Source organism: Natrix helvetica (assembly GCF_964273705.1).
Source record: "Natrix helvetica genome assembly, chromosome: 1".
Classification (NCBI taxonomy): Eukaryota; Metazoa; Chordata; class Lepidosauria; order Squamata; family Natricidae; genus Natrix; species Natrix helvetica.
Window position 1 is genome coordinate 18,523,017 of NC_138548.1, and position 13,652 is coordinate 18,536,668.

The 13,652-nt window shown below is 41.5% G+C and overlaps 1 protein-coding gene across 15 annotated transcripts in view; it reads left to right on the forward strand.

Annotated features, from left to right (window-relative positions):
* The window catches only part of ARHGAP45 (Rho GTPase activating protein 45), a gene marked incomplete at its 5' end in the record, with an annotated part of 91,900 nt that overhangs the window by 38,614 nt on the left and 39,634 nt on the right, over positions 1 to 13,652 (forward strand). For all 15 annotated transcript variants that reach the window (XM_081958188.1, XM_081958187.1, XM_081958184.1 and 12 more), the window contains 4 exons: positions 4,009 to 4,152; positions 9,212 to 9,296; positions 10,863 to 10,935; positions 12,990 to 13,068. In XM_081958188.1, the coding sequence (XP_081814314.1) occupies positions 4,009 to 4,152; positions 9,212 to 9,296; positions 10,863 to 10,935; positions 12,990 to 13,068 (381 nt within the window). The remainder of the gene's footprint in view (positions 1 to 4,008; positions 4,153 to 9,211; positions 9,297 to 10,862; positions 10,936 to 12,989; positions 13,069 to 13,652) is intronic.

Genomic DNA, 13,652 nt, shown 5'->3' on the forward strand with positions numbered 1-13,652 from the left:
GATTCCTACAGAGGAGAATGCGATTAGGAAAATATTAGAATGTGCAGAAATGAACAGATGCACACTGGCAATTAAAGAGAAAGTACAAACTGATTATTACACTATATGAGAAGCATTTTATCGATGGTTAAAGAATAAACATGAAAATTAGAAGTAAAATTAACTATGTTAATATGCATTAATTAGAGTTAACATAACTGATAGGGTTAAATAAATTAAGAAGAGGATTGTTATAATATCAAACATGTAAGATACCGGCATTAAGTTGGAATAGATAAATAATGAACATGATTGTAAAACTGAACTGTTGTTGCACAAAATATTTGTATACAGATGACACGCCGTTTAATGTACTGTTTGTATCACGATAAAATGAAAACTTTTTTTAAAAAGGAGGGAAGGAGGGAGGGAGGGAGGATAACCAGAAGTCTTACAATTCCTACCCATCTCAGCCTATAAGGCCATCATCAGGATGTTGTGTGAGGTTTACTCCAAAATATTGGGTGAAGACCAGTGGTGGGTTTCTGCCGGTTCGCACCGGCTCGGGAGAACCGGATGGTGAAAGTTACCAATCCAGTGAGAGGAGGTTCGACCGGTGGACCCGGAAGTAATTTCCAGAATGCCTGCCCCGGCCTTGTCGCTCACTCGCTCCCCCCCCGCCCGTCCACAGTATCCTAGCCCAATTCTGTGTCAAGTCCAATACCTGGGAGTGGAGGTGATGAACTAAGAAGCATGGAGAGGTCCAGCGGCACAATCCACCAGACAGCAGCACCAAGCTCAAGAGTTTTCTACTGGATTCCCCTCTGTCTTGCCTTCTCTGATCTCCCAAGGTTCTTTCCCCAGCATGTGATAGCCTTCTACTGGATTCCTCTCTGTCTTGCCTCCTCCGATCTCCCTAATTTCGGCCCTTAATCCTCCAGTTGTCTATTTTTGGGAGGTTTTCCCCTCTCTTCCCCCCCCCCCTTCATAGGAGTCCCAAAAAATTTTGCTACATGGCTTGGGGTGTGTGTGTGTGGTCATGTGACTGAGTGTGCATGAGTGATGTCAAGTTGGCCATACCCACCCGGTCACATGACTGCCAAGCCACGCCCACAAAATAGGCCACACCCACAGAATAGGTTCTAAAACCTATTCCAATATGACGGTTGGAATGCCCTGGGATTGTGTGATCCCCTTTTACAACCTTCTTGCAAGCAAAGTCAACGGGGGAAGCCAGATTCACTTAACTGTGTTACTAACTTAACAACCACAGCCATTCAATTAACAACTGAGGCAAGAAAGATCATTAAAAAGGGGCAAAATTCACTTAACAAATACAATACAATAGTAGAGTTGGAAGGGACCTTGGAGGTCTTCTAGTCCAACCCTCTGCCTAGGCAGGAAACCCTATACCGTTTCATGTTTTGCTTAGCATCAAGTTTTGGACTCAGTTGTGATTATACGTCAAGGACTACCTGCATTAATAACCAATATCTCAGAAAGGATGCAAATTTTAATGGTTAAACCTTTACAAGACAATGAGAAAAAAAATGTAAAAATTGTATCTGACATGAGAATTTGAAGGTATGGAAGATAACAAAGATAGGAATTCAAAGGACAATTCAAAAAAAGCTTCTGGACATAGAGCAACTAAGACAAAAAATCCTAGACAATGTCTCTTCAAGGGATTTAAGGCTGTTGAAAGCTTTGAAGGATCTTTTAAATGCCAAAGAATCAAGGAAGTTCAAATCCTGCAATGTCATTGGAATGATTTAATTGGGTAGTGCAAAAAAGAAGGAATATAAAGTTGGACTATTTGACCAAGGAGAAACTATTTGTTTGATATTTCTGGTGATTCCTAATGGATTATTATTATTTTTTTGCCGAACCAGGATAGAATAATTGACAGTTTCTGGATTGAGTATAGATAAAAGTGACAAAATAAAAATATATTTTTTAATTTGTAAGTTTAAAAGAGGATGAAAAGCTATTATATTAGTTTATGCTCGGTTTGATGAAAGGTAGAAGCCACTTCTTTACTATTGTATTGGTTGTCTTTTTCTTTTATCTTCCACTTTATTCTTTTTCTTCTTTTTCTGCATCTTTTGAACTTTTCTTTTTTTCTTCTCGTTCCTTTTTTAATTAGTTTTTACAGGTAGTCCCCTATTTGGGATTGTAATGGAGTTTACCCATTAGGGTCATAAGCTGTGTTGGTGGCACAATCACGGGAAGGACTTGAATTTTGTGGTGGTCATTAAGTAAATCACCATGGTTGTTAAGTGAATCCACAGTTAAGTGAACGGCTGTTAAGCGAATTCACTTTTTGTAATGGGCATTCCAGGTTGACTCAGCCTTCCATCCTTCCGAGGTGGGTAAACTGAGGACCCAGATAGTTGGGGGCAATAGGCTGACTCTGTAAACCACTTAGAGAAGGCTGTAAAGCACTGTGAAGCGGTATATAAGTCTAAGGGCTATTGCTATTTTTTTGCTGGAAACCAGAAGTAAATACTAGTTTCTAGTTAAAAAAACACCATTCTAACTTGGCTAATAGGACCATGGGATGTTGCAAAGAACTGTAAATGAGACCAGTTGCTGAGTGCCCCAGACAACAACATATGATCATGGGCAATGGGTGGCCATCAGAACTTTGAATCTGGGTCATAAGTACTTTTTTGAGGATGTGTCATAACTTCATACAGTCACTAAGCAATTGATCCTAAGCTGAGGACCACCTGTACTATGTTTATTTAAATTATCTATAAAAATACTTAAAGAAAAAGAATTATATCTAGAAGGCTACCAAGAACCAGTGCAGCTCTCCCTAATAGTCTTCTAAGGAGTGACTAAGGTGCATCCATGGCCATTATTACCTGCACTTCTGTATTCTGGAACAGTTGCAGCTTTCATGAGGTCTTCAAGGGTAGCCCCATGTAGCGTACTTTGTAGAAATCCAACTGGGGGATAACCAAGGCAGGAGTGACTATTTAGAAGACTCTCGGTTCAGAAACAGGTGCAACTGGCATACAAGATGGAGTTCTGCAAAGGCCTTGCTGGACACAGCTGCCACCTGCTGTTCAAGGAGAGTTGTGAGTTCAAGTCACAGGCTGTCAGTGGGGTAATGCAGCCCCGGTCAGAACCAAAGTTGGAAATTCTCTGGATCTGTAACTTAAGCATACACTCAAGCAGTCTTGCTCGAGTTGAGTTGAAATATATTCTTCCCCATCCGGAACCAACCCAGTTTTCAGACAATAATAGAGCATTGAAAAAGCATCCCTGGGCCAGCCAGAGACAGAGGTGAACAATTGCATATCATCAGGATATTGATAGTATTTAATCTCATGCTGAAGGATAAACTCATCCTGTGGCCCTTGAATACTAAATAGAGAATGAAGGCTGGACTTCTCTCCCCATAGAAAGAATGAAACTGGTCCTGGAGAAAAGAGAATTTCTATTGTGTTATCTCCAAGTACTGCAACATCCACTATCTAGTGTTGTTTGTCTTTCTTATCGACAATTGTTTTATTATGGTTTGTCGCACGGTCAGCTATATGTTTAGATTGAATTTGGCAGTTTTGTGCACCTATTGAGTCCTTTTCCAAGGACCTGGGATAGACACATGTTGTTTGATGGAGTTAAAGGTACTATGGCAAGGATGTAAGCTGTTCTAAGTAAAGCTGCCTTTTGCAATTGACTGATGGAGATTTTGTCAATGCCGATGGTGTTCAAGGGGTGCTCCAGATGTTTGGGCTTGCAGCCAGGGCACCTACGATTATTGGTACTATCTTAGCTTTCCTTTGCCATCGTTGTTCGGCTTCTATTTGTAGGTCTTTGTATTTTGTGATTTTTTTTTCTCCAGTTCTTTCTCTTTTATCCTCCCACCCCCCAGGTTCTGTAGCATCCATTATCCAGACTTATTTGCCTTTCATATCGACAGTTGTGTTATTATTACACTTGATCGCGCAGTCAGCCAGATGTTTTATCAAAACCCTGGGGCTTCTCTGAGGTTGTTTTTTTTTCCCCCTTTTGCAGATGGCCCAGAATCTCGACGATCATTTGCCCATGAGTGTCTTGGAGAAGCCTTAAGAATTCTTCGGCAAATCATTAACAAGTACCCACTGCTCAACACTTTGGAGACCTTGACTGCAGCCGGGACCCTCATCTCCAGGGTCAAAGGTCAGTGAGGGGATGCTCTTACCGGGAACTTTGCTTGCTCCTGATTTGATCTTATGATGAGCTCCTTAGGAGTGTGATCTTCAAAGCATGACTAATGTTTTTCAAACTTGACAACTTTAAGATGTATGGATTTCAACTCCCAGAATTCCCCCGCCAGCTGAAATCTACACATCTTAAGGTGGAAAAGTTGGAAAAAACACTTAATTTCAGTATCCCACTCTCTTTGCTTTAGGGCAGGGGTGTCCAAACTTGGGAACTTTAAGATTTGTGGACTTCAACTCCCAGAATTCCCCAGCCAGCATGGCTGGCTGGGGAATTCTGGGAGTTGAAGTCCACATGTCTTAAAGTTCCCAAGTTTGGACACCCCTGCTTTAGGGCACCTAGAGAGGGCAAGTAACATTATCTGTGTCATGATGTCATCAGAGGTGGGTTGCTCCCAGTTCGGCCCAGATCGGCCGAATCGGTAGTAGTGGTGGTGGGATGCTCCGCCCACCCGCCCGGATGCTTCTGCACATGCGCAGAAGCTTCTGTGCATATGCAGCAGTGTCATGCGCGCCCGAACCGGTAGTAAAAAAATTGGCAACCCACCACTGGATGTCATCCTGTAAATGATGTGAATTGTATAATCTGCACATGATTGGTGCAAATTACGCTATCTGTGTCATCTGTTCATGGAGGTCAGGATGCTCACGGTATCAACATGGCCTACTTCAGATAACCTGTGAGCCCAGCATTATGAATAGATGTAGGCTTCCCAACTGTCCTGAGCTATATGTGGCTTGTTTGGTTTTGATTTAATATAATGTGTGAATCCAGATGTTCTTGCTTATAAACCACAGCTTGTGGCCTAGTGTGCATACAGATGCAATAAATTATGGCCTATTTAACTAGTCATTAAGTGTTAGCACACTTCACATTTTGTGAACCAAATTAATAACTTCTGGAATAAATGTGTATTTATTCCAGAAGTTATAGTATGATAGTGTGTGTACCATAGGTTGAATAGAGATGTTAGCAAATATATATATATATATAATTTTTTTATTTTTGAATAAACAGACACAGACAAAACACAACAAACACCTCAAAAATATCTTCCTTGTAAAAAGTGTGTCAATTGGTTCCAAAGAGCTTTCGTACATCCCTTCCACAGTCATCACCTACAATTCATATCAAGTTATATATTTTAAATTAAATATATTTATATATATTACTATCATCATACCTCAATCTTCATATGACTATAATTGTTTTTACGTCCCTTTATATAAAATATTCCAAAATTTAAAGCAAAACCACATGATGGTATTCCGATATCTATTTTCAATATCTTCCAGCAACATTATATCTTTATAACACTTTCTAAATAAAAATTAATTATGTTTAATAACAAAGTTTCTAAACCTCCTTTCTTAATCACTGTTTACAATTTATATCAAATTTCCCTTTTATCACGTCAATACAAATATTACATTATCATTATCAATCATTTATTTAACAATATTCGTCATCATTTCATTTGGGGGGGGGGCGTCTTAGTTTAACTAAATTTAACAACTCTTTTTTTTAATATTATAAGCTTTCATGCATAACAGAGTTTCTAAACTTCCTTTCATGATCACCATTTAGAATTTATACCAAATTTCCTCTTATCAAACCAATACATATGTGTACATTGTTATCATTATCAATTATTTATCTAACTATATCCATTATCACTTCATTTTTAACATAATGCTCTAATTTTAATTAAATTTGACTAATATTTTGTTAGTTTTCATATCTCAACCTGTGTCTTTCCAGTAATAGTGCAGTCTTATGTCTTTTGCCATTTGTGGGATTAGTCTTCTGGTTATTTCCTTAATCAAATTTGTGTGGACTTCTCTTTGCAACTTGTTGCTTTTTACATATCTTGTAAAATCTCGAGACCCTCCATCAGCTTCTTTAATCAGCTTATCTTTGGTTATCAGTAGTGCTTTTGTCGAAGTTTCTCTCCTTGAATCCATCAATTCTTCTCTTTTTTCTTCTTCTATACCTTGAAATCTAGGGTAGAACTCCTTTCCTTCTATCTTCCCTTTCCATGTTCCACTCTTTCCATCTCCAACCACACTCAGTTCACCGACAGTGTCCACAATTATCTTGCCTCTTTGTTCATTTCTTCCCTGGGTTTTTAGGACTCTAACCTCCACTTTTTCCATTTGCTGGATAACTTCAACTCTTCCATCGAATTTCACTGCATTACAATCTATATTTTCCAATCTCTTCTCAATTCTCTCTGTTGTTTCTAATAATTTTTGAATTTCAAACATAATCTGTTGTAATGTTATGGTTTCTTTTTGGTGCTGTGCCATTCTTCCAACTAGTAAACACTGCTCCTCTAGTTTCAAAACAAGGTTTTGTTTTCACTTCTCTCCAGCTGTCAAAGAAGCATCCAAAGAACACCTGCATAAGCAACCCATGCTCTTCTCCTTATCTCTTCTGTAAACAAGCTGAAGCCTTTGAAGTGCAAAGTCAAAATGATCAAAGAGAAAAAAGAGTTCCAGGACTCAACCTCCAACCTCCAAGTGGCAGTGAAACTTCTTTTCCCTCTGATATTACTACTCTCTTTATATTCCTTTTATATCTTCTTTTATTCCAGGCTTAAAAGAAACAAAATTCTTAAATGGAGCAAAATAAAGAGAAAAAACCCATCCAAACCAATTTTATAAAAATAAAGAAAAAGATTTCATCCATAGGTCAAAAAAGAAATAGAAGAAGAAAAACCAATACTTTCACTTTAAAAAGTAGGAAATATTTGCAAAACTTCCATCCATAAAAGAAAATGGAAAAAAAAACATACTGTCCAATATAGCTTAATTTTGCCGCTTATTTTCTTTTTTTTTGTAAGTTTAATTTAGCTTTGATTTTTTGGGAGCAGTCTCTATAACAATAAAATTTCCTCTCCAGATGGACACACTTTCTCTTTCCGTTCCCCCCCCCCCCCCCCCCGTTGCAGAGCTGTCCCAACTTCAGTAGCTTTTGGCTGCGTTTTTGTCGCCAGCAAGAAGAGACTCTCTTGGATCAATCAGGGACTTTGCGATGTCCCTGAGATCAACAAGACATACTCTTCTCTGTCACTGTCTCTTTGGGACGGTTTAGGTCCAAAACGACTGTCCAGCAGCAAAAAAAACCCGACTGCGATCTCGGAGCTCCGAGATCACACGTTGTACCGTTGCGACGTCAGCTCCTGTCTCCCGAGCAAAATTTTGTTTGGCCTGCATTTTAATTCACTCTTCTTGGACAGTACATTTATTTTTATGCAGGTAGTCCTCAACTTATGAGTACAACTGGGCCCAAAATTTCCATTGCTAAGTAAGGCAGTTGTTAATACCCAATTTTACCACCTTTTATGCCATGATTGTTAAGCGAAATCAGTACAGTTAAGTGAATCATGCAGTTATTAAGCAACTCTGCCTTCCCCCATTGACTTTGCTAGTCAGAAGCTCCTGAAAAGGTTGCAAATGACAATCAAGGACCCCAGGATACTTCAACCATCATAAACACCACTGGTGGGTTTCCATTTTTTTTACTACCGGTTCGCTCGCTTGTAACTATTATTTGCCCATGTATTAAAGGGTTGAAGCTGAAGTAGTCGTTGACGGGTAGGACGATGTAGCAGACAATTCTGTGTACTATGCTTAGGTCAGACCATAGGCAGCGTAGTTCCATGTTGTCCAAGTCCCAACATTTTGAGCCTGGTGGTGTAAGGGATTCTATTGTGAGCAGAGGAGGGAAGTACTCTTGTTGTGAAATACTTCTGGATCCGCTCAATTGTATTAATGTCTGATCAACAGTGTGGACTCCAGGCAGATGATCTTGGTCCTTTAAGACTGGTGGATTTCAACTCCCAGAATTCCCCAGCCACCTATGCTTCAATTGGGGGAGTTGAAGTCCAGACGTCTTAAAATGGCCAATGAACACTCCTGCTCTAAACGATTCTGTGAATTGCCAAACTAATTCTTTACTATGGCATGTACGAGTATTTACAGAGATGAGACACTTTCATTTTTCATCTTGGGCCTCACCTTTCTTTAGAATATCTTGGCATCAGAGGAATTGACTTTTTTGTGCTCTGAATCATAACAGAGTAGCTGAGGAGGAAGTGGTAGGCAGAGAATGGCAGCTTCTGTAGCTCAGCAGAACCAAAATGTTTGCTTTCTGTTGCTGGCTTGGTTTCCTGTATCCTGAACAGTTTAACCACAAAAATAAGAGAAGCTTCATGTGCATGACATCTGCCATAGAGATCTTTGGAGAAAGAAAAAAACCTAGGCAATTGTGTGACAGTGTATCCCCTCCCCCCAAGCAAACATTAAAGTGGACTTCAGTTTCCCAGGGATTATGAGTGATGGGTCAGTGTCAAAGAATGACTTGTGCAAGGACGGTTCTGTCCCAGGATCATTTTCTACGACCAAAATATTAGTTTTGCGTAATTAATTCTTTAGTGTGATGTAATTGTTGCCACTGGTTCCTCCATAAAGCTAATAGCAATAGCACTTAGACTTATATACCGCTTCACAATGCTTTCACAGCCCTCTCTAAGTGGTTTACAGATTCAGCCTATTGCCCCCAACAATCTGGGTCCTCATTTTACCCACCTCGGAAGGATGGAAGGCTGAGTCAACCTTGAGCCTGGTGAGATTTGAACTGCCAAATTGCAGGCAGCCGGCAGTCAGTAGAAGTAGCCTGTGGTATTGCACTCTTAAGCACTGCGCCACCACGGCTCTTAATCCTCAACTTATGACCCAACCTGGACCCGAGGAAAGTTATAATTATTTTTCAAAATAATTCTTCCCCTCCCCCCACCGAAGATGATGTTATTGTATTGCCGTGAAGTGCTGCCTTGCTCCTTTTCCTTTCCACCCCCAGCCCCCACATGGGGAGCCTTGGAAAACACACAGAAATGTACAGTCTTATTGTGCTACAGCTCTACAGTTGCGCTGTGTATCCTGTAGGATGCCTTTTAAGATTGATGAGTTGGGGAGAATGTCAAGGTTTTCCTTTTCCATCTGCATTTTTTTAGGCTTCCACTATGAGTCTAACCACGAAGCTGAAAAACGTGAATTTGAGAAGGCCGTGGAGATGATTGCAGTCTCCTTCAGTAGCACGTAAGCAAAAGATCAGCTCAAAGGCAATTTTAACAGAATTTAGAAACACAGCATCATAACATTAGACAGGGGTGGGCTTCAAAATTTTTAGCAAGGGGTCCTAGTCCAGGGGTCAGCAAGCTGTGGGTCTTTCATCCCTCTGCTGCGGCTCCCTATCGCCGGTCAGCTCCCCAATTGATAGGGCTTTCAGTTAGGACAGGGGTGTCCAAACTTGGGAACTTTAAGACTTGTGGACTTCAACTCCCAGAATTCCCCAGCCTGGCTGGGGAATTCTGGGAGTTGAAGTCCACAAGTCTTAAAGTTCCCAAGTTTGGACACCCCTGAGTTATGACATGTAGAGGAAAAAGGATGCTGTGCTAGGAGGAAACTCTATCGTGGAGGGAACCAGATTTCCGGTCAGCTCCAGAATTGAATGGGGGGTTTTGTGGTTAGGACCTTTGTGGCTCTTTGGGTGTTTAAGGTTGCTGATCCCTGGCCTAGTCAGCCTCCTGTAGGATGGGGGTGGGTGGGTGGTGTTTTTGCCCCCCCCCCAGGCTCTGCCTTCCTGAACTTCCAGTAGGCCTGTTTTTCGTTCTCCCTGAGCCTCTGCAGGTGCCCTGCACTTTACCTGCATCCAAAACGGGCCATGTGGGGATTCCTGGGAAATTAGGGGTAGGCGGGGACAGCCAGGAGTGGGATTTGGCACCTTCTTACTCTTATGATTCTAAAACAGGCGTTTCCAAACTTGGGAACTTTAACCCAAAGGTGCTTTTTAAAAACGCAACTGGACTTTTTTTTTGTTTTTCTTTGAAGATGTTTCGCTTCTCATCCAGGAAGCTTCTTCAGCTCAAATCTTCTTGGATGAGAAACAAAATGTCTTCAAAGAAAAGCCAGAAAGTCCAGTTGTCTTTTGAAAAAGCACCTTTGGGACAATCATGGCCTGGATGACTGAGAATCTCCATAGACATTTGATAACGTTAAGATCGGTGGACTTCAACTCCCAGAATTGAAGTCCACTAATCTTTTCAGTTGCCAAGTTTGAAGTCCTCTGCTCTAAAAGAAAGAACACTAAGTTTGAGTTTCTTTCTTTTCCTTGAAAAGAGATATTTTAAACATTAATGTTCAGTTTCACTACTCTAAATTATGTTTGTACATATTTGCAGTAAGAAAAGGTGAGAGTTAAAATAGTAATGCCATGGGCCTCAGATGCTGATTTTTGCATGCACTGGTATGGTGCAATTCCAAGTAACATTTTCTTAATGATTATTTGAGTTATAATGCTGAATAGAAAATAATTCTGATGTAGGATGTTGGACTAGACTTCTAAGCTGATAAATGAGACTGTATTTCCTATCATTCCCCCCCCCCCAATCATTAGCCATTTATGATAGGGGATGATGGGAGTTGCAGTTTCAAACAGTTAAAAAGTGGAGCAAGTGTTGTTTGTGCAATCAACACCGGCAAGCAAAAATGTCTCTATTAATCTCTTTTTGAGGTTCAATGATAGTTTTAGCGGCTGCTACTAACTTGCTAGTTATTTCCTAGTATATCAACCTTTTTCCTGTTTTGTTTTCTTCCCCATTCCAGTGTCTCTGAGTTCCTCATGGGAGAGGTGGACAGTAGTACCATCCTTTCGATTCCTCTTTCTGATCTAAATCAGGTGAGCCCTTCAGTTCATTGCCCAGAGGGACACTGTCCTGTTTTGAATGAGTAAACAGCGGGTTTAATCTCTGGTACTTCAGAAGAAATGGATCCTGAGCTGAGAAAAACATATTTTTTTCTTTGTATCCTAATTCCAAATGATTCTTAGGGCCTAAGAAACATTAAATATTTTGGCTCTAAAACATGATGGGGCAGCTGGGCCCTCTCTTGGCATCTGTTGTGCAACCACCTCCAAAGGTTATATAGGCTCCAACACTGGACGTTTTTAAAAAGAGATTGGACAACCAAATGGTATAGGGCTGTGATGGCAAACCTATGGCACGCGTGCCACAGGTGGCACACGGAGCCCTCTCTGCAGGCGCGCAAGCCATTGCCCAGCTTAGCTCCACCACGCATGCACACACGCCTTCCACCGGCCACCTAATTTTTGGGTCTCTGCCACACATCCCCCCCCCATGCCCCATTTTTGGCTTCAGGGAGGTCTGCTAGGCCCAATATGGGGTGCAGTGGGGAAGTGTTCCCCCCCCCCCCTGGCACATTTTTTGTCCCAAGAGGCTTCAGGGAGGCCTGCTAGGCCCAAAATGGGAAGCAGGAAGTTGCGCACATACGTGGGGGTGGGGGAGTGTGGATGGTGTCGTGCGTGCATGCCAGTGGTGGGATACGACTGGTACGCCCCGGTACGGGTGTACCGGTGCCTGCTGGAAGTACCAGGTACCGTTCCGGTAGAGTTCTCCGGAGAGGCCTGCCCTCCTTACCTGTATTCGAGCCGATCGGGGCTTACGCGCATGGCAAGCAGCTGGAGCATCACGGGCGGTAAGTACGCATGTGCGTGCTGCGCATGTGCTGCGCGATTGCATGTGGTGGACGCCCGGCGGAACCCACCACCGGTGCACGCCCAGAGGGACAGGGAGCATTGCATTATGGGTGTGGTCATGTACGCGCACGCGCAATTTCGGCACGTGAGGACAAAAAAGTTAGCCATCATTGGTATAGGGTTTCCTGCTTGAGCAGGGGATTGGACTAGAACAGGGCTCTCCAACCTCGGCAACTTTAAGACTTGTGGAGGTCAGCTTCCAGAGTTCTGGGAGTTGAAGTCCACAAGTCACAAAGTTGCCAAGGTTGGAGACCCCTGGACTAGAAGACCTCCAAGGTCCCTTCCAAACTGTTATTCTGTTTTTCACCTTTCTTAAAGCGCCATCAGTGACCTTCAGAGCAGGGAATAGATCTTGCTGGTTGAGGTACAGCCAAAAGTCCCAAGTCTGGTGCTTTAGCTCCTGCAAATAAAAAAGGCTCGAAGATAGAAGAAGATCCACCCACTCAATTTGTTTTAGAAGAGAGGTCTCTAAAGTAGTATAGGCCTCCCCCTTAATCATCTTCAACCGCCTTGCCCTACATGAATGTTTTGCTCTGTAATTGGCAATACCACCATGGCAACCGCTTGGAATTTGAAGGGAGGTTCTGGGACTAAGGAACTAAAAGCTATAGGAAACTGTAGCATGCGGCACTATCCACTAATTAAAAATAAAACGAATGTATGATTTCTTATGTACTGATCCTGCTAATGGATGTCAGGGTCCCTTATATCTTTCAGTATAATTATTTCAGAAGGATAGGGTGAACAAGGAGATCATGTCCCTTTGTTTCATTCACTTTTTTACCTATGCCATTTTCTAATGGAGGCAGAGTGGTGCAGTGGCCTGGAGGTGGAGCTCTCGCCTTGCAATCAGGAGGCTGTGAGTTCGATCCTAGGTAGAGGCAGATATTTCTCTCTCCGGGCACAATGAGAATATATCTGCTGGACAGAGCTCCGCATTGGCGACAGGAAGGGCATCTGGCCATTAAATGCTCTGCTAGCTCCATTCAGTTGCCCACACCCCGCAAGGAATTATGGGGTCATTAAATGCCGATGAGGATTTTCTAATGGAGCAAGAGAACTAAGGCACTGTCTCCATAAAAAGGGAAAGCTTTGGCAAGGACAGAATAAGAAAGCAGACATCATAGAGGTGTCCTTAAAGGCTCTGAGAGTAATTTTTTCTCCCCCCTTACTTGTAGTCGGTGGAAAATCTATATGGGGGCATTACAAATTTGGGACCAGAAGATGTGCTGCATGGTAAGGAAGATTTCAGCTCAGGTAAGAATCCACTTTGCTATGATTTATGTTCCCTTACTGGCTTCTCGTGAATTGTGCAGTGTTCTACATTTATGCAACATAAACAAATAATGTTGATATCATTCTGATGCTTTCTCTTTTATGTGTGTGTGTGTGTGTGTGTGTGTGTTTCAATAAAGAATAAAATATATTTTAAAAAGGAAAAATAGAAAAAGGGGAAAAAAGAGGAAAAAGGAAAATAACTTCCGGCTTTTTTTCATTAATTACAAACATAAAATAAATTAACCTTTCGATCTGAAATTGAGTAATTGAGTAACACCCAATGTTTCTATAAGTCTAATCGTAAAGTCCCAAAATTAATATAGGCCTTTTTGTCTCCAGCAAAGAATCCAAAAATGGTTTCCAGATAGAAACAAAGCAAGATAGTCTTTCTTTAATTAAAGTAGTTAGTTTCACCATCTCAGCCAATCTCTATTGTGAGGAATCTGCAGATCTTTCCATTTCTGTACATACAAAGGTCTCTTGCTGTTATCTATATACATAAAAATGGCTCTGTTTGTGTGTGTGTATGTTCCAGCATAACTCTGGAACGCCTCGAGCAACTT